The sequence below is a fragment of the Sparus aurata genome, chromosome 18 (genome assembly GCF_900880675.1).
Source record: "Sparus aurata chromosome 18, fSpaAur1.1, whole genome shotgun sequence".
NCBI lineage: Eukaryota > Metazoa > Chordata > Actinopteri > Spariformes > Sparidae > Sparus > Sparus aurata.
This window is the reverse complement of record NC_044204.1, coordinates 15,725,258-15,743,680: the sequence shown is the minus strand read 5'-3', so window position 1 is coordinate 15,743,680 and position 18,423 is coordinate 15,725,258. Positions and strand designations below refer to the sequence as shown.

At 41.3% G+C, this 18,423-nt stretch overlaps 2 protein-coding genes across 4 annotated transcripts in view; one reads left to right on the top strand and one right to left on the bottom strand.

Moving 5' to 3' along the window:
- Window positions 1-1,700: 1,700 nt before the first annotated feature.
- hdac3 (histone deacetylase 3) lies at window positions 1,701-10,419 on the top strand. The gene is made up of 15 exons (XM_030396416.1): window positions 1,701-1,903; window positions 2,867-2,949; window positions 3,113-3,255; window positions 3,917-3,998; window positions 4,550-4,606; window positions 4,711-4,766; window positions 4,910-5,043; window positions 5,417-5,497; window positions 5,643-5,716; window positions 5,979-6,043; window positions 7,235-7,324; window positions 7,468-7,526; window positions 7,745-7,824; window positions 8,450-8,607; window positions 8,702-10,419. Exons 1-15 carry the CDS (start codon window positions 1,849-1,851, stop codon window positions 8,769-8,771), a joined length of 1,287 nt encoding a protein of 428 aa, XP_030252276.1. The 5' UTR covers window positions 1,701-1,848; the 3' UTR covers window positions 8,772-10,419.
- A 222-nt stretch (window positions 10,420-10,641) lies between these two features.
- Window positions 10,642-18,423, bottom strand: part of myot (myotilin) — a 29,540-nt gene continuing 21,758 nt past the window's right edge. For all 3 annotated transcript variants that reach the window (XM_030396412.1, XM_030396414.1, XM_030396413.1), the window contains 5 exons: window positions 17,870-18,008; window positions 16,773-16,980; window positions 16,462-16,627; window positions 14,979-15,112; window positions 10,642-12,525 (listed from right to left, as the gene is read on the bottom strand). In XM_030396412.1, coding sequence (XP_030252272.1) covers window positions 12,383-12,525; window positions 14,979-15,112; window positions 16,462-16,627; window positions 16,773-16,980; window positions 17,870-18,008 — 790 coding nt within the window. In that variant the 3' untranslated portion in view covers window positions 10,642-12,382. The remainder of the gene's footprint in view (window positions 12,526-14,978; window positions 15,113-16,461; window positions 16,628-16,772; window positions 16,981-17,869; window positions 18,009-18,423) is intronic.

The window sequence follows — 18,423 nt, the reverse complement described above, 5'->3', positions numbered from 1 at the left end:
GTTTGATACAACACCCACGCTCTCCATTGAGTGAATGTCAGTCCGTTCACTCTTGTTTCACCTCGGTTTCTATCACACTCCCTGTTCACCTTCTTTGCAGGGTTCTTTTCATTTTGAAGCGTAGAGTTTCTGCAGTTATTAGTGGGCTGTGCTCGCCAGCCCACTATTGTTATTGCTCGCGCCTCTTTTTATTATTTTTCATCCTCCTCAAAATTTGTGGCGCTAACTCGTCCCACACCGTTGAGCGCACACAAAAGAAAAATATATCAAAACGTGCGGCTCGGGCGGACTCGGTATGCTATTATTTTTCTCACCACAATATCAATTTTTCGCGACGTAAGTCGCGAAAAACTGCGACAAATTTCCCATAAGGAATGAATGGGGCGAGGTCAAAAAAGTCGCAAATCTGCGACATTTTTCAAACATCTCCTGCTCAGGCATACGTTCACGTGGAAACACCATTCCAGCTTTAAAATGTAGGCACAAGTCCTGAGTATTTAAGTTGTATTTGAACTTTTTTCCTATGTTGTGTAGTTTTTGAACTGTGATCCTTGAAAGAAGGTGAGTGATTTTGGAAAAATTCAGGGTTTTCAATGATTGTGTATGGCGGAATGTTCGTGCAACAGAGTGGAGAGGGCCAACTGACAGAGTGAGAGAACCTCAAAAATGTGCTCAGAAATGTTCTCTTTCCGTGAGGATCCTGGCCACAAATTGGGCTCAAAAACAGTGATATTTTCCAGAGTTGTAGCCACACTTGTCTTCTTTCTTCCAATGTGTCTACTTTATCGGTAGGATTCACGGTTTTTGAATTATCGACCGCTAACTGACAAGAGTAGCTCTCAAATGCTCCATTTACTCCAATGTAAATCGGGAGGAGAAATTTCAAAACTGCAGCCTTTTTTAACTCGCTGCCATTTCCACATTTCTGAAGCTAGGACCACAAAACTTGATGTGTGTGTTCCTTAAGGCCTTTCCCGCTTGATGGTGAGGAAACTTTGCGGATGCCATGTTTGCTTTTTCGTCACGGGGCAAAGCGCACAGCCCACTCTCGCGATTTCCCGGCGGGGAATTGTCTAGTTTAAGTTATTCCACCGTCTGGTCCCTGATTGGGACAAGGGAGAAAAAGCCTCTTCCTCTTTTTTTGTCCCATAATTCAGCCTTTATTTTTCTGGGGAAAGTCAAGGACAGTGGTTGGTTCAGTTGGTTTCCAACATTCTTTTTTTTTCTTTTTCAGGTTCAGACTTATTTGGCCTGGATAAGTCTGAACCTGATTTGGTAATGGGTATTGAGTATAATTATTATAGCCAAATAATTATAGCCTCCAGAAATAGCCAAACTTCTTTCTGATTCATCCATGAGCTTATTAAAATGAGACCTTTTACCTGTTATTCTTGGAGTATTTTATAGGAGGATCAAAAGGCCACAGAAATTGTCTGTCCGGCAATAAGTCATTTTTATCTATTTTGCACTGAACGCCAGATTAATGTTTATTAGTCAGTTTGTCAGGAATATTTTACTACAGAGTAACTGTCTTCCTCTTTCATGAATTTTAATAACATAATTAATAACAATAAAGACGACAGTCGTCTAATTTATTACAGTTAATGTTTTATTTTGATCAGTTCAGAGAAGGAAAGGACTTTTAATTAAATTGACAAAAGGCTTTTATTTTTTCGGCCGCTACATTTCCTTCCCCGCCCCTCTCCGTCACTACCGTCCCTGTCTGATGACGTATCGAGTCGGTGTTTACCATGGCGGCTAACTGCTAATTGATCGAAAAATGTGGATTATATCGCCGCGTGAACAGTCATAGTTTTACGGGAAAAGTCGGATATTAATTCGTTCAGCATGACTAACAGAACATCTTATTTTTATGACCCGGACGTGGGCAACTTTCATTACGGTGAGTTTAGTTATCGTAGTGAACCGGCCTACAAAGGGAAGCGATGCTAACGTAAACTAGCTTTATGCTAATAACTTCAGGGGTGTGTTTTATCCTTGATTTTAACTGTTGGCATTTCGCATTTTTCTCAGTCCACTTAGAGATCTGCTATGCTGGTTTTACCATAAAACTGTTAAATTTTATCGCGACTGGTTGTGCAAATCACAGAGTATCTAGCATGTTTAGCTAGCTAACGGTATTTTATCAGCTATCCGAATGTATTAAAACTGCCCAATATGTCACTCTGCTCGCTATCTACCTGCTTTTGGCATTTATGATGTGCAGACAGTTCATACAGTTTAAAGTAATCCGTTTGTAATAATTGCAAATTGGTTCACTGTAAGGATCTTTGTATTTAGACAGTGGAAGTGAAATATTTACGCACAACCACCCACTGTAATAGCGACGACACCTGCTTTGGAACTGAAATGCTAACAAAACAAAAATATTCCAAACTTCCAATCTAACTAAAGATCATTTAAACTATTGAAACAACACACACACACACACACACACACACGAAAATCAGGACCACCCACCAGCCAAATGCTGATTAAACATGCAGGTTGCTGCACTCAGCAGCCAAAACTCAATAGTAATCTGTTCAGTGGCTGGTAAAAATGCACGTTTTAAAGAACTGCACAATGTCTATAAACAACATCCTGCTGTAGATATCAAGTGCATTTCACTGTTTTGTAATCAGATTTGATTTGATTTGACAGTAATGATATACAGCTTTATTTATTACTTATTAGTCTGCTGCTATGTAACTCATAAGTTTTGTTTTCAATATTCGTTCTTAAGGAAGTCACTATGAACGCCCCAGTGAAATATCTGTATTATGTTTGTAAGTTCTAAAGTGTGTGTGTGTTTGTGTGTGTGTGTGTGTGTGTGTGTGTGTGTGTGTGTGTGTGTGTCCTCCAGGTGCTGGCCACCCCATGAAGCCTCACCGTTTGTCTCTGACTCACAGTCTGGTGCTGCACTATGGACTCTACAAGAAAATGATGGTGAGCAGTGCACACAGATGGTGTCACAGATTCACACCCTGCTCACGCAGAGACACTCTTTTCCCCCTTGAGTAACATTTGCTCACCCTTTTGATTCAAAATAAACTCATGGAACATTTCTAAATGTACTGTACTTTATTCAATGACCTTTTTTACTAATTAGGTGTTCAAACCATACAAAGCATCTCAGCACGACATGTGTCGGTTCCACTCTGAAGACTACATTGACTTCCTGCAGAAGGTCAGCCCCAATAACATGCAGGGCTTCACAAAGAGCCTCAACACATTCAATGTTGGAGACGACTGGTGAGTGTTATTATTGTTTTTTATGAATGTGGTTTGTTTTAGAGCTGAATATTGGCTACATTTGTTGAAGGTGCATTATGAAAGAATTTTTGTTTTAAAACATTCAAAAGTCGACTAAAATTATTAACAGAATTTGATTTTTTTTTATTTATTTATTTTTTTATATCTATTTAATTTGTTGAAAGGATAGCTACAAAATGTAGCATGCTAACCATCAAGGCCCTAGCCAAGTTGTTCCTGAAGAGGTGGTAATCTGGGAGTAAACAACACCAACAAGCCCCCGGCGCTCCAAACATCCAGTCCAGACAGAGTCAACTCATGCAACACCGTGTTAGCTGCATGGTTAAATGAGCCAACTAGCTAACAGCTAGCTACAGTTAGCAGCAGGTAGTTGTTTCTCTGGTGATAAGCTGCCCATGAGTCTGATTTTGACAGATGGCCAATTCTTACAGATTGCACCTTATCATATTTATGACATGTACTAGACAGTCATAGCATACAACGACCTTGTGGTTTCATGGTCCATGTTAAGGTGTGGGTATCTCATTTCCTTTTTGGTCTGGACAGTGAATGTCTGCATCATTTTCAAGGAATTCTACTGCTCTTTTTAAACACGAGTGAAAACTCTAACAATATTTGTACCTGTGTGTTTTTCTTTCAGTCCTGTTTTTCCTGGTCTGTTTGAGTTTTGCTCGAGATACACAGGAGCCTCTTTACAGGGAGCCACGCAGCTCAACCACAAGGTAACACACACACACGCAGTGTATACAAACACACACTAACCAACATAAATGAATTCTGTGTCACCACAGTGAGAATCAGTGGCCTTTGTCTTCTAGGTAGCTGCCCTGTCACAAGCGTCATAGCCACTGATTTATTCATCAGTAGAAGCCATCTAAACTTCCTGTGCTGCTCTGAGGTTTTTGCTGAGCAGCTGCTGATTAAAGATGAACATGTGTTTAGCAGATGATACTTAGGTCACTGGACATCCCCCCGTCAGTGTTGACACTTCAGTGTTGAGCTGAAACAGCAGCAGTGTGCAGCAGCAGCTCTACTTGTCGGCTGCTCAGGACCACAGAGTCGTGGAGGCTGTTACCATTTTGTAACAACATGCATCCCGAGTGGCCACATTGAAGGAACACCTACACAACTGGCTTAACTATGTGGACTTACTTTTTGATTCGGCAAATGTTTTTCCAGATGATATTTCTTCATCTGTGTAAAAAAACATTGTGCGTGTTTGTTTCATTGATGTATACGATCAGCCTTAGGGTAATTCTACGTTGTTTTCCAGATCTGTGACATTGCCATTAACTGGGCCGGAGGTTTGCATCATGCCAAGAAGTTTGAGGTCAGCGCAGAGTCCTGATTTATTGGTGTCAATCCTCTCTGCTCATCACATTCAGCTTACTTATGACTGGTTAAAGGCCTAAAATGAGTTTTCTGTGTTTGCAGGCGTCTGGGTTTTGTTACGTCAACGACATCGTCATCAGTATACTGGAGCTGCTCAAGTAAGACACTCGTCTGAATGACCGTCGTTAAGTGTTTGCTGCGTCTGTTACTCTCTAAACAACTGTGTGTGTGTGTGTGTGTGTGTGTGTGTGTGTGTGTGTGTGTGTGTGTGTGTGTGTGTCTGTGTGTGTGTGTGTTGCAGATACCACCCAAGGGTTCTCTACATCGACATCGACATTCACCACGGTGACGGTGTGCAGGAGGCCTTTTACCTGACAGACCGTGTAATGACTGTGTCCTTCCACAAATATGGGAACTACTTTTTCCCAGGAACAGGTACGAGCTGCGTAAAGCATCAGAGTTGTATGGACACCCAACAGACAAATAACTTTATTTTTTCTTCCCTTTAAAATGTACGGTGTCAACATGTACCCTAACGCCTGGACAACTATTTAATAGGGAATGTAGTGCAAATGCTTGAAGTGGAAAATAAATTACATTTCAAGATTCATTTCAACATTTCAGCGTGTTTAACTTCATGAAACTGCGATGGTGACATTTATAGAACAACTAATTCCAGCCGACACATTTCTGATTAGTTTAAACGCTTTTTAATTGCTGCAAAGGCGAATGTCTTATCTGTGTGTACAGCATGTTCGATTGTGTTGTCTTTGTATCGGTGAGTATTTACAGTGTGTGTTTGCTGCAGGTGACATGTATGAAGTTGGAGCAGAGAGTGGTCGGTACTACTGCCTCAATGTTCCTCTGAGGGACGGCATCGACGACCAGAGTGAGTTCACCTCCTGCATAATTTAGATGTACAGAATAACACATAGAGCTGTGTTATTACTGTAGTGTTAACTGGAGATTCACACTGCTGTCATCTCTGTGTGTGTGTGTGTGTGTGTGTGTGTGTGTGTGTGTGTGTTTTTCAGGCTACAGGCAGCTGTTCCAGCCGGTTATTAAACAGGTGGTGGATTTCTACCAGCCGACCTGCATCGTCCTGCAGGTCAGTGACTGATTCTGGGTCTCTGATGCAGAACTCCTCTGTTTAATTAACTCTGAACCTCAGCTCCACTCTGTGTGTGTGATGCATCTGTTTCAGTGTCAGATAAAGTTAACTTGTCCCTTTATCAGAATATCAGGCAGCATGCACTCGTATGATGAATGTTGACACATTTTGTGTGTGTGTGTGTGTGTGTGTGTGTGTGTGTGTGTGTGTGTGTGTGTGTGTGTGTGTGTGTGTGTGTGTGTGTGTGTTCTGCTTTCAGTGCGGAGCAGATTCTCTGGGCTGTGACCGACTAGGCTGCTTCAACCTCAGCATACGAGGACACGGGTGAGACTGATTTCAGTTACATTGTCGAGCAAGAGTTTCTTTTGCTCAATAATCGGAATGTAATATTGAGATTTTCATAGATTCACGCCCACATCGCGAAGATTGTTATCTAGTGGTTCCATTAGCTACCAGTCGTACAGTCCAGCTATAAATGATTTAACGTTAAAGATCCTTAATTAGTTGTTTATTTGTCTGATGAAGCAAAACCTACATAAAAAAGGCAAATTAATGTCCGTCTGCACAGAAGAGGAGAGGTGAAGTAGCGACTGTCTGTTGTGGAGCTAATTAACAGTGTGTGGATTAATTTTCTAATAAAAGACAGCGGAGTGTACACTTTTTACTTCCAATTATTATCATCAGAGGGTTTCCTCATGCACAGTTGGATTATGGGAGTAAAGTAAAGCGTTGATGCTGTCGGGACAGAAACTTTTGAATTAAAATGCAGCTTTAAGCATGAGAATGTATTTAGTGTTGTTAATTCTCCCTCAGTTGGACCGTGAGACTTCTGGAACAGAAATATGTTCATCAAAAATGTATGATTATGAACTCTTTTGTCCATGTGGGGGTCCTGTAGGAGCAATGAGTCAGTATTCCAACGAGCTCACTGGTTAGTGGATCAGCTGTTGGCAGGTTTGAAAGTCAGTCTGCTCTGGAGCAGGTTAGCCACACAGCATAGGTTACCATGGTGATCCACCCCGGTTACAAGTGTTCCAGCTTGGTGATGAATGATGATGATGATGGTGGTGATGATGATGACGATGAAGCCCAAAGAAAGAAGGATTACTCACTTACTGGCTTCATGTTACAGCCATGATTTCATCTTTCTCCTCTCTCTGATTAACAGCCATTTTTCTGTCAAGTTAGGTGTTGTCTTTGTAAACACTCAAGTAATTTGACTCATTCTGACACACACTCATTTTACAGTAACATCGGCTAGACCTGCAATAATGAGTCAAACGATTTAGTAATTCAAAAGTAAAAACTATGAAACATCGGGTGTGTTTGAGTTTTGAACAAAAGTAGTGAGTAAGTGTCATGAAACTAATCAGCAGATGTAAAAGAAAATGAAAATAACCATTCGTTGCAAGCCGGAATCAGCAAAGTGCTAACACATTAAATACCTGATAATGAAAGGTCATGTTTAACATATGATGATGACGAGGATGATGATGCCATTTTGATGTCTTCCAGTGAGTGTGTGGAGTTTGTGAAGAGTTTTAAGATCCCTCTGTTGGTCCTGGGAGGAGGAGGATACACAGTGAGGAACGTGGCTCGCTGCTGGTACGACACACTCACACACACACACACACACAGGTCAGCTTTTGTACACACAACATGGGGTTAAAGGTCAAGAGTTGATGGCGGCTCTCAGTCATTATGTGAACTTCGGTGTTTCCACTAACAGCTGCTCTGTTGTGCTGCAGGACCTTTGAGACGTCTCTGTTATTGGACGAATCCATCAGTGATGAGCTGCCTTATAGCGGTGAGTTAGCTTCTCGGTCATTGCACTGTGTGATGCGCCTCTGTGTCTCTCACTGAGGTGTCTTGATCATTTTCAGTCTGTAGCACCACCTGTTGGAGGAGCAGGGATCCTACACCTTACATTTTTTTGTAAATCATTTTTCACATAGTTACAACAGACACATTATATCCCTCCCTTCATTAACCTCTCTGGATTGACCCTCCTCGTCTTACCTGCAGAGTATTTTGAGTACTTTGCTCCAGACTTCACGCTGCATCCCGACGTCAGCACCAGGATAGAAAACCAGAACTCCAGACAGGTGAGACACAGTGAATACTGACAGAGTTCTGATGCCCCAGAGTGTCTACAGGACTTGCATTCAGAGGTCTTTAACCCTCTAAGGCCCACACAGCTACCAGTGGCTAAAAAGAGCAATTGTTTCTAAAAGAATTAGTAACTTTTGAACCACTAATTCTATCCTTTTGCTGGAGAGTTTTTTCAAAAGTCACCTATGCTTCAGTGCCATCTGTTTTGATTTAATAAGCTTGCTATTTACTCTCTTTTCTATACTGGTCATATCTACAGTCAGTAAACGAAATATAGGATTAAACCTGTTAACCGCTGAGGATTATATTAGTCAGAAGTTCAGATGTAGACAGTGATTCATATATTCTCTTTTACAAATTCAGGTCAGTTCATCCATTCTCAGACTAACTATAAATGAAGCTTCAGGCTCTTGAATCAAATCGTGTATGACGACTGGTGACTGGTAGAATAGGACAGGTCAAACAAAATAGTCAGACGCCCGAAAAAATTGTTCTTGTTCTTTGAGGGTTAACAAGCTTAACGGTATGTTTGGGTACAGTTTGTTCAAAAAATCAAGATAATAGTTAGAAAAGACAGAGTACAGTTGATTTATGGGATCTGTGTCCATGTTGTTGTAGTACCTGGAGCAGATCCGTCAGACGGTCTTTGAGAACCTGAAGATGTTGAACCACGCACCCAGCGTCCAGATCCACGACGTCCCCTCCGACATGCTGAGCTACGAACGCAACGATGAGCCCGACCCGGACGAGAGGGGCGGCGAGGAGAACTACACCAGGTCAGTGCACTTTGAAACCGGACGGGAGCTTAAGACGACAAATGTGTGCGGTGTATCTGTAGCTAACCATCTGTCAACGATGTCACTTCCTCAGGCCGGAGGCGGCTAACGAGTTCTACGATGGCGACCACGACAACGACAAAGAGAGCGATGTAGAAATTTGACCCATGAAATGAGGAGCGGAGCTTCCTGTTTGCATCGACTTCGGGCTCCAAACTTCACGTGTTCACAGATTTAACAGAAAGCTTCTGAGAGGACTAAAAAGACTCTGAAGCTCTTTTTGTCTGTAGGTTCTGTTTTTAAAAGTCCTCAATCAGCCGTCCTTCACACCGACACCACTGTCGCTCCATCGACACGAGTCATCAGAGCCGACGTGATGTTGGCACCAGAGTCATGCACAGTCCATCAGCTGTATCGTTCCTTCTTGTTTTGAATTTACAAGCAGTGTCAAAAAACTATTCTGTATGTATACATGAACAGTTGAATATCTAGATTTTGATAATAGCATTTTTTTTTGTTACATTGTTTTTCCACTTGATGTCATCTTAGTAATGAAATATATGTGATTTTTTAGAGTAAAGTGTCATCTGTAACAAATCTGACAAGTATTATAATCAGCTGAATTTAACCTGTGGGCTCCATGTTTGTCTGGATTTAGGATGCAACCCAAGCGATGTTTTCATCCGAATATGAAGGGTCACAAAGCATTTTGAGCAGCGCAAATGTCCATTCTGTCAACCCATGAGATTTAAGAACAGGAACACATGCGACACGCTACTCAATGAGAAAAAAAAAACCCCAGTTCCCAGCAGGTGTCACGGAGAAGACGTGAGGAGTTGTTGATTTATTTTATCTAAGACACGTGCGTATGTGAGAAGCTGTTCAAGTGCCTGCCTGGATCCATTAGTCACACACGAGCCAGATGTTTTGAAACACGCCTAAACCATTTTTGACAGATTCTTAAAAGGTACACATAATTGTAGTTCAACACTCCGCTTACTTTTTGGTTAGCGTCTTGGTTTTTTTTTTATCTCGGCATTATTCATGTGCCTTACAGATCTGAAAAGGCACCTTCACATCATCTTTTATTTGAACTTGACATATTTCGGATTTCTATACAGTGAACAAGGCTGATACAAACAGGGGTTCTCCTCCCGTCCTTTCCCCTCTTTTCATCTGCTCTTTATTGTACATACACGTTTAAATGTATCGACTGTGAGTGTGATGATAGTGTAGAGGGCCGCGGTGGGGACAGGGCTGGTAGTTGACACATGGTATTTTTCCTTTAAATTAACTCTGGTTCCTGAATCGGTATTGTTCCAAGACTCATGGAACCTTGGTGCTATCTATGCGAGCTGCATTTCTACCATTTTTAGTTATTTTAGTCCAGGATGTGTCATCGGCGCACAATATGCCCACGTCAGTTTCCAATTTATGTCTTTGGTTTTTGTTTCGTGCTGGCAACCAACTCCTCAGGTTCCAAACCAATTTATTTTGGGTCAAAAGTGCTCTGAACCAGTTCAATATTGGTGGAATGAGGGAAATAGAGGGCATTTCCACAAACAAAGAAACTGTTTGAAGAGCCAGATCTAATTTAATGGAAAAGTGGTGTCAGTAATCAGATGTCGGTGCTGGTCCTTCACTCTAAAAGCTCATTACAGATGTTTATCGGTGGCTGTAGGACTCTGAAGCCACATAGAGATACATTCTACAATCTGTCACCTCCAGTCCTCTTTTATTCAGAAACAGGTTTTGTGTGACTTTTGATATCGTTGTCTACTTTTTTTTTTTTAATAAAAAGAACCAACTGAATCCCTTGTGTAGTATGAAAGTACCTAAACTGCAAAGTTTCAGCAGCCAGGTCTGAACACCACCACCAGAGGGAAGCACGAGGGCAATAATACTGAAAGTTATTCTGAAAATGAGAGGCAAGTGGTTTGGTTCAGAATGGAGGCTGCTCGCTGAGCAGGTCTGGAGTCTAAATGACAACACTGCCAACTGTTTAAATACATTTAAACACACCAGGAGGCAAAGTCAGGGTCACCTTAACTTTATTTCTCATTCATCCAGTGATATGTAGAAGTTCTTACACAACAAACAGTACTTGAGGAAAATACACGCTAATACCTGCAATTTCAAATCTCAACAGAAAGGACCTAACTTACCAAAACTACTCTGGTGCTTCAAGCAAATCCAACATTTAACCCTGTTTGATCCAAATATCATATTGTAGTAAAACACCTAGAACCATCAGTCCTCAGTTTATATATTTCTTTAAATGCATTTAAACCATGAAGTCAGCTGTCATTGACTTTCTTGGCTGACTGAGCTGCAGCCACACAGGTTAAATACCAGATATTTCAGTTTGCATGCAGATCCAGCCAAAAATACCAGGTTTTTGTGAAGTTAGTTTATGTCTGGCAGTAACAAGCATTTCCAAGGTAAGCAGGCAAATCGAGCCTCTTTGTGATACAGCATACGTTAAGGCTCTGGTCAGAAATGAAGAGTTTGGCAAATCTGGGCAGAGGCTGATACACTGACACCTGTTTTCTGACTGAACATACAGACTTAACGATGGAGAGGAAAGTGTAAAACGTCTTATCTGCACTGCAGATGTGATGAAATGTAAACAGGTCTAAGTGTTGAGAGCAGATCAGGTTTTGTGTTCAGTTCAGCTGGGTATCAGAATGACCAGCCTGTGCGAAGGGGGGGGGGGGGGGGGGGGCGGCAACTTCAAAGTCCCAACACTGAAACTAATAACTTTAATAGCTTCATTCACATACACTGTATATCAGACATCTTTAAAAACATGTATCAGGCAGAATTTATATGACAGCAGAGAATCTGAGCAGTAACCAATGGTGGTATCTTTAAACAAGAGGTAAGCGGGTTAGTTAAAACTCTGACTTTCTTTATCTAACTTTACAGACACACATTATAAGAAGCAACAGCCGCTGTGACTCAGAGAACATGTTTAAATCCAGAGGCTCAGACACTAAATCACCCTGATTCAGCTGCAAGCTGGAGGAGACAGAAAGTGACAAGCAGACAGTTGTCAGGATTAAAGTGCAGCGACAGATGTTGGGAGTTTTGGATTGTGGATAGTGTAGTTAAGAGAGTTCAATACAAGTAGTTATAAATTAAATCCCATTATTAGTTCCCTGTGGGGGGAAGCACTGAGGCTGGCCACTTAGATAAAACTGGCAGCAGGGCTGACTCTGCCTCACGGTATCCAGCTCTATTAATACATTCATGACCTACACCATGTTGCTGAGTGCAGAGCAGACAGGAGGATGAAGGGACAGACGTAGAGAGGCTCACAGACATGTATCAAACATGAGCTGTACATATAGACAAAGGATAGGCCCAGTGGTGACAAACAGCAGCAGGTGAACAAGATAAGGTGAGAGGTAAGGTGATTATTTTACCTCAGAAGGCACTTGAATAGGAAAGATGTCTCTCCTTATGTGTTTTAAATACTTGGAGGAACCTACAACTCTAACCATAACATGTCATGAGTGGAGGAAAGGCAGTTTTCAACATGTTAGCAAGACAATTAAATGTTTTTCCAAATGAGAATTCTACAATACCACATCACAACCCAAAAAGTAGCTTCTTTAATGAACCTGACCCGACTCGGCCTCAGTACTCTCCGCTGCACTTCTGTTACTCTGTATTCTGAACCAAAGTTTCATTATTAGCACTCAACATGACGGTGAATACAGGCTCCGGTCCAGTTTTGAGATGTGTGATAGTGATTGGGTTTAGTGTGTCTCTACAGCTCCTCACTCTCATACAGTGGGGCGGTGTGCTGAGCAGGGCTCTCCACAGTCAGAGAAGGCACGTGGCTCAAAGACGACAGCAGCTTCAGCGTCTTGGAGCCAGGGGGCGCTGTCTTCATGGGTGCTGCTGTGCGAGCTGCAAGGGGCAGAAATAGAGTGGAGGGATGAGTTCAAGTCACCTTAACTTGTCAGTTACACATGAAGTATGTTTGTTTTTTGACAAACATCAGTTTGATGGCATTCAACCCCATCTGGACTGCAACTGTTTTATTAGAAGGCTTATAAGTTTTATTATTATCTCAACACAGTATGATTCTACCTGTCTTAAAGCTAGTCTTAAATCTTTTAACTTGTTTGGAGGAAACCACAAAAAATTATTTACAACTGGTTGTTGGTCTCATATCATATGTAAATAAAACTATACATGTTTTATATCCGATGGTGCTCAGTAATCTCTCACCACAGAGTAAAACAGCCTTTTGTTTTACCTGCAGATTTCTTCTTTATTTATATTTATGAGTAACAGCACTGGTGTTACCAGCAGCAGCATCAGATTTTACAGTAGATGACTCGAGTTAAACATTCCTTTCATGCCAGGTGTCTGAAAATAACTCTTCTGCTCTGCACGTCATGGCACAGACCAGGACAGCGAGGCTCAGTGACAGATAAGGGACGGACAGTAAGTCCAAGGCTCTCCATGTTGTATCTGCTCCTTTTCAAACTCACAAAACAAAATATTTTCATGCATTTGACATCTGATGTACATGTCCTCTATCCTCAGGCCCTGTCCACACGTAAACTTTAGGGCTGGGTATTGTTAAGAACCTCACGATTCGATTCGATTTCGATTCTTTAGGTCGCAATTTGATTCAATATTGATTCGATTCATTATTGATTTAAATGCTTTGATATCGATTCAGTAACAAGTAGCAATAAACAAAAAAAATACCTGTTGATACCTGTTGATAATTTTTAAATTCAAAAAAGCAATCTTAAATTATAAATCTTTCTCTAGGAATTTCTAGTTCGAATTGAAATGTAAACAAAGGCACACAATGTGTTTAGTTATTGAACGGTGCAACCATAGGTAAGCTGAGAAAGTGCCATTGTTTCTGGGACTGCATGGTACATTTTTTTCTGACATAAACATAGACATAACGGCGGTCCCTCTGCCCTCCGGCTAGACGCGCAGGGGTAAAACGTTGACACTGAACGCCCCTCTCTTCCTGGAGGAGGGTGCTGCCCGCGGGCGCACGGTGCAGCGGCCAGGGTGAGACCGGCTGCGCTGGGAGTTTACAGTCTCAGAAAGAGCAGTGCGTCAGACATCGGCTACCCGCCTCCGCAGCTCTGGCGGTGTTTCCACGGCGCATCACCCTCTGACCCTCAAGCGAGGTCGCGGGCGAGGCGCTTCCAGCTGCTGGAGGCGGGGACCGAGAGGCGTCCAGCGAGGGACAGCGGGTGGTTGGGGGCCGCTGCCTGCCTGAATCGTTTCAGAGGATTTTCTGAATCGATATTGAATTGGGAAAAAATATATTGCAATGCATTGATGAATCGATATTTTTACCCACCTCTAGTAAACTGCCATATTTGGCCAATGAAAACAAGATTTTGGAAAACTCCTTCCAGGCTGAAGATATTAATAAACTAAAATACATTTTAGTTTTTGCATCTGGACAGGCTGAAACAGTTTTGGAAACCATGATGCAGGCACATAAATTTATCAGTATTTGTAGCATCATCAGCAAACGCGAAGTCGGAGTATGTGTTATGATATTTGTATTTGAGCTGGTACAGTGACAGAATGGATATCATATAGTTTAATGTTATATTGAGAAAGACACAGATGACCACTGATAATACAATGATGGAAACGAGACCAAAATGGTTGCTCATAATGTTTGTTGACAAAAGAGAGTCACATCTTTCTGCCTCGGTCACATTTTTTTCTGTAACAAAGCAATCTGGTTCATGTTTGTCTGAACAGAGATGATTGTATTGGGTTTTTTTAAAGCCCCATTTACAAAAACATATAGGCTTCAGACAACTGTCTGTCTATGTGGCTGCTTACCCTGCCTATACTAACTAAAAGTCATGCTGACTTAGGTAAAGACTTGATAGGAAACTGCAGATAAGGGGGTCTAAACTCCCTTTCAGCTTTAGTAAGGAATACCGTCCAGCTCAGGTGGAGCAGAGGCTCATGTACTTTCCTTTGTCGGTCCTCTCACTCAGCTCTATGTCTCCACACAGCAGATGGTGTGTTATGTGATAGAGCAGAAACCTAATATGTGTGTTGTATGTTCCTCACTCCTCAGTGGATGGACTCCATACTTGTCTCTGTGACTCGCTGATTATGCAGTAGTTGTAGGTTCATCAAGTTTCTGCTCGATCACGTAACACAGCATTTGTTCGACGTGTTCGAGGCTGCAGTGCTGGATTCAATGTAGCGAGGGAGCACATCATTCTCCATCTGCTGTTTGATTTTACAGCCTTGCTACTATGGTAACTACCGGCCTATCTCATACAGCAGATAACGGCGATGGGCCCTTTAAAGCAAATTTGCATAGAAAGATGAACACACAGTTGACTTACTGCCTACATCCAGCCTTGCGTTACATGTGGACATGCCAGCTTCATTGATGGCAGAGAGAGTGTACCATCCAGCATCAGACTTCATCACCCTCTCTATCAACAAGCACTGTCGGCCTGAGCCGTCCTGATACAGACTGTGGAGACACAAAGACACATTCACATGTTTAGTTCATCACTGGGTAAACACAACACTATCATCTCGATGCATGTTGAAGAGTCAATACATAACATTTGAATAAAAAGATAGTGGTGCACACAGACCAAGAAATTGAACATGCTTTCTCATGCAAGTTTTTGTCAAGTAGGAATAAGAAGCAGGAGAAGTTGTGTACAGGTGCAGTTTCTACTAAATATAAAGCTGTTATCTGCCATCAGGAACTTTTGTTAAGAATAATCGGACTGAAGTAGAAAACAAAATGTGCCTTGTAAAATACTTGATGGATATGTTAATTAACCCTTAGGAGTCAACGATCACGCTGGCGTGATCAAATCACATGACTGATTTAAGATGACATAGCAGCGAGCCGGAGCCTCAGTGAGTCTCAGTTCCTACGTTATGTGTTGGTGCGGCCTTCAAACAATATACCAGTTTTTAAATCGTGTTGATAGGCCAAGTAAAACCAGAGTTAAGATAAATAATGTCCGCCACGCTTTTTCGCGAACATTGCCGCCACGTTTGCTGCGCGTTTTGTGCAGAAAGAGATGATAGAAATGGGCTTTTCTCACGAAAGTGTCCACAAGCAGGAAGTGTTTGCAAGCAAAAAAACACGTTCCTATTGGTGGAAAAAGGCACCACACCAGCCAATCACAAAATTACATGGCAAAACACGTGATTTGGTTGCTGAGGAACAGGGGGAAGTTGTGACATTTAGCGTGTTTGGAGTATGTAGTTAGTGTGTTATGTAGTGTTAAGTGTAGTGTGTTTAGTGTGTAGTGTAGTCGTTTTTTTGTTTTGTGAGTCAAAACAATGAGGAGAATGCTGAATGTGGAGCAGGCATAAGAGGTTAGGGAGCCCTAAGCCTGAGGCATTGCCTGCATTTAAATGTAAATAATTACATATATATAATACATACATACATATAACTTCGTAAATTTCAAAAACTTAAGCACAATTTTAGCAAATAACAATTTGTATTTGCATTCTAAGTAATAAAAATGGTTTGTTAAACATATTTGTGGTTTTCACAGTAAACAAATCTAACTTTTTCCTACTTGGATTTTATGTTTTTTTTGTGATTTTAGGTCCATTGTGTTAATACAGTGTGTCAAAATGAAAAAATAACTGTTCAGTCACACATGTGAGGTTGTGCTGAAAATAATGACACCAAACAAGGCAAGGTAAATAGTTTTTAAGGTGAAATATAATGGTAAAATCAAAAGTAGTCAAAAACGGCCAATTATACCCCAGACTCCTAAGGGTTAAAGAGTATCTTCAGCATCATGTGTTGAGTTTGGGTGTAATGAAGTCCTAGAGTTGACCCACCTCATTCTGTGTGGGTCAATGCGCAGCATATCTTTATCTTTCTTCCAGAAGAGTTGTGGTGGAGGAGAAGCTTCCACTTTACACTCTAGCCTGACAGTGTCGCCCTCTAGAGCTCTGGAGTTCAACATCTTCTGGACAAAGGTGGGAGGACGCAGAGCCTCCTGGGCTGTAGAGAGGAACGAGAGGTTGCACAGCACATGAGACTCAATTCTCTCCTATTATCTCATCTATCATCAATGAGCTGCACTAATGAAATGTTGCTTAAAAAACAGCATTTAAAGGCTTAAAACAGGATATAATGACTTTTGTACCTAATACATTGAGCTTCATGCTAAATCTGCTCTCTCCTGCTCGGTTCCGGGCCACACACTCATACACTCCGGCGTGGTGCACTGTGACAATCTCTATGATGAACGAGTGCATCCCCTTTTCACACACCAGCATCTTATGGTAGTCGTCTGGACGAATGGCTTTACCATCCAGATACCAGCAGACGTCTGGTGTAGGGAGGCCTCCAACCTGGATGGGGAAAAGTTGTAACTTTATTAGGGCTGGTGCATCGAAGTAATTGACGTAATCTAATACGCAACTATGTCGATTTACTTAACGTGCGGAGCGATTTCTCAAGATGGCAGCAGTGGCAAGACAGCACTATTAGGTGTGGAACTGTCACTCCATGGGCCGTGTGTCATGTGTTGTGGACTCCTACAGATTAGTTTGCAGATAGACGAAGCTGCTATGTTGTTCTGCTACTAGCATGCTAGTCCTACTAGCGATTGTTTGTCCTCATCGACAGATCAAAAATAACAGTAAACAACCAGAATGAGGCAGATCATTACTCTATTTTAAACTGGGGGACAAGACTGAACTGAAGTGAAAATGAAACATAATGCTATACAGAGCAATGTCTGTTGTGTTACCTCTGGAGTATTTATCCATGCTAAATATGCCCTGCTGAGCACCAGTTCATGCGATTGGTCACTGCAACATGTAAAAAGTCCTGTTTGCTTTTTGTTCTCCCCCAAACGTTATATATGTTAGGATTACACAGATTTCCAGTTAAAACTGGGCTTTTTTTGTTGGGGAATAATGCCCTGCAGTGCAAACTTTGTCATATTCATTTTTTGATGATTGGAAAATTATATTGTATAAAGATTATATTGAAATATAAATTACAAGTTTTTAAACGTTATTTTAGGTAAATCCGTTGTTATATGAATCAAGTAATAAAAACAACTGTTAGATTAATTGAGAAAAATAATCAATAGATAAATTGAAAAAATAATCGATAGGTGCAGCCCTAAATGTTATTCTTTTTTAATTTAGCCTTGCATAAACACACTATTATGGTTACAGGATCCCTTGGAGTTAATGCATGCATGTAGGGTAGAGTGATTTGGTTGTTTACCTTGAAGTCGATCCTACAGAAGCGTCCCTCCTCTACAGTGAGGTCTGGAGGGATCTGCAGGAAGCGAGGAGCATAACATTTCTCCTGGATAGCTGGGCCCTCATTTGCCCTCTCATCTGTCCCTGAGTGGTGCCTCCCCCTGAACACACAATGACAGAGATCATTTATTTATTATTCACTTTCAATGACTGAATTTTACACTCCACTAGTGATGGCACACAAACAAGCAACCATAATTGTACTGATTCCTGCTCAGTTTCTGTCCTCTGACAGCATTGCTACAAGAGTATAAAATCTCTCTGGAGATATTTAGTAGATTTAGGAATATTTATGGTTCAGAATTAGCAAACACAGGCAATAACTGTGAATCAATAAATATTTCCTTTTGTATTTAATTTTCTCCTTTCTACCTCAAAATCCAATTAAATTGTATAATGTCGCAAAATGATCAGTTCCTCGCTTGGGTTTTAGTGGTTTCTGCTACAGTCATGTAACTTTAAATCTAATTTCTTAGAGTGAATAAAAGTCAATTAATATGTATGAAGCTTCCATGG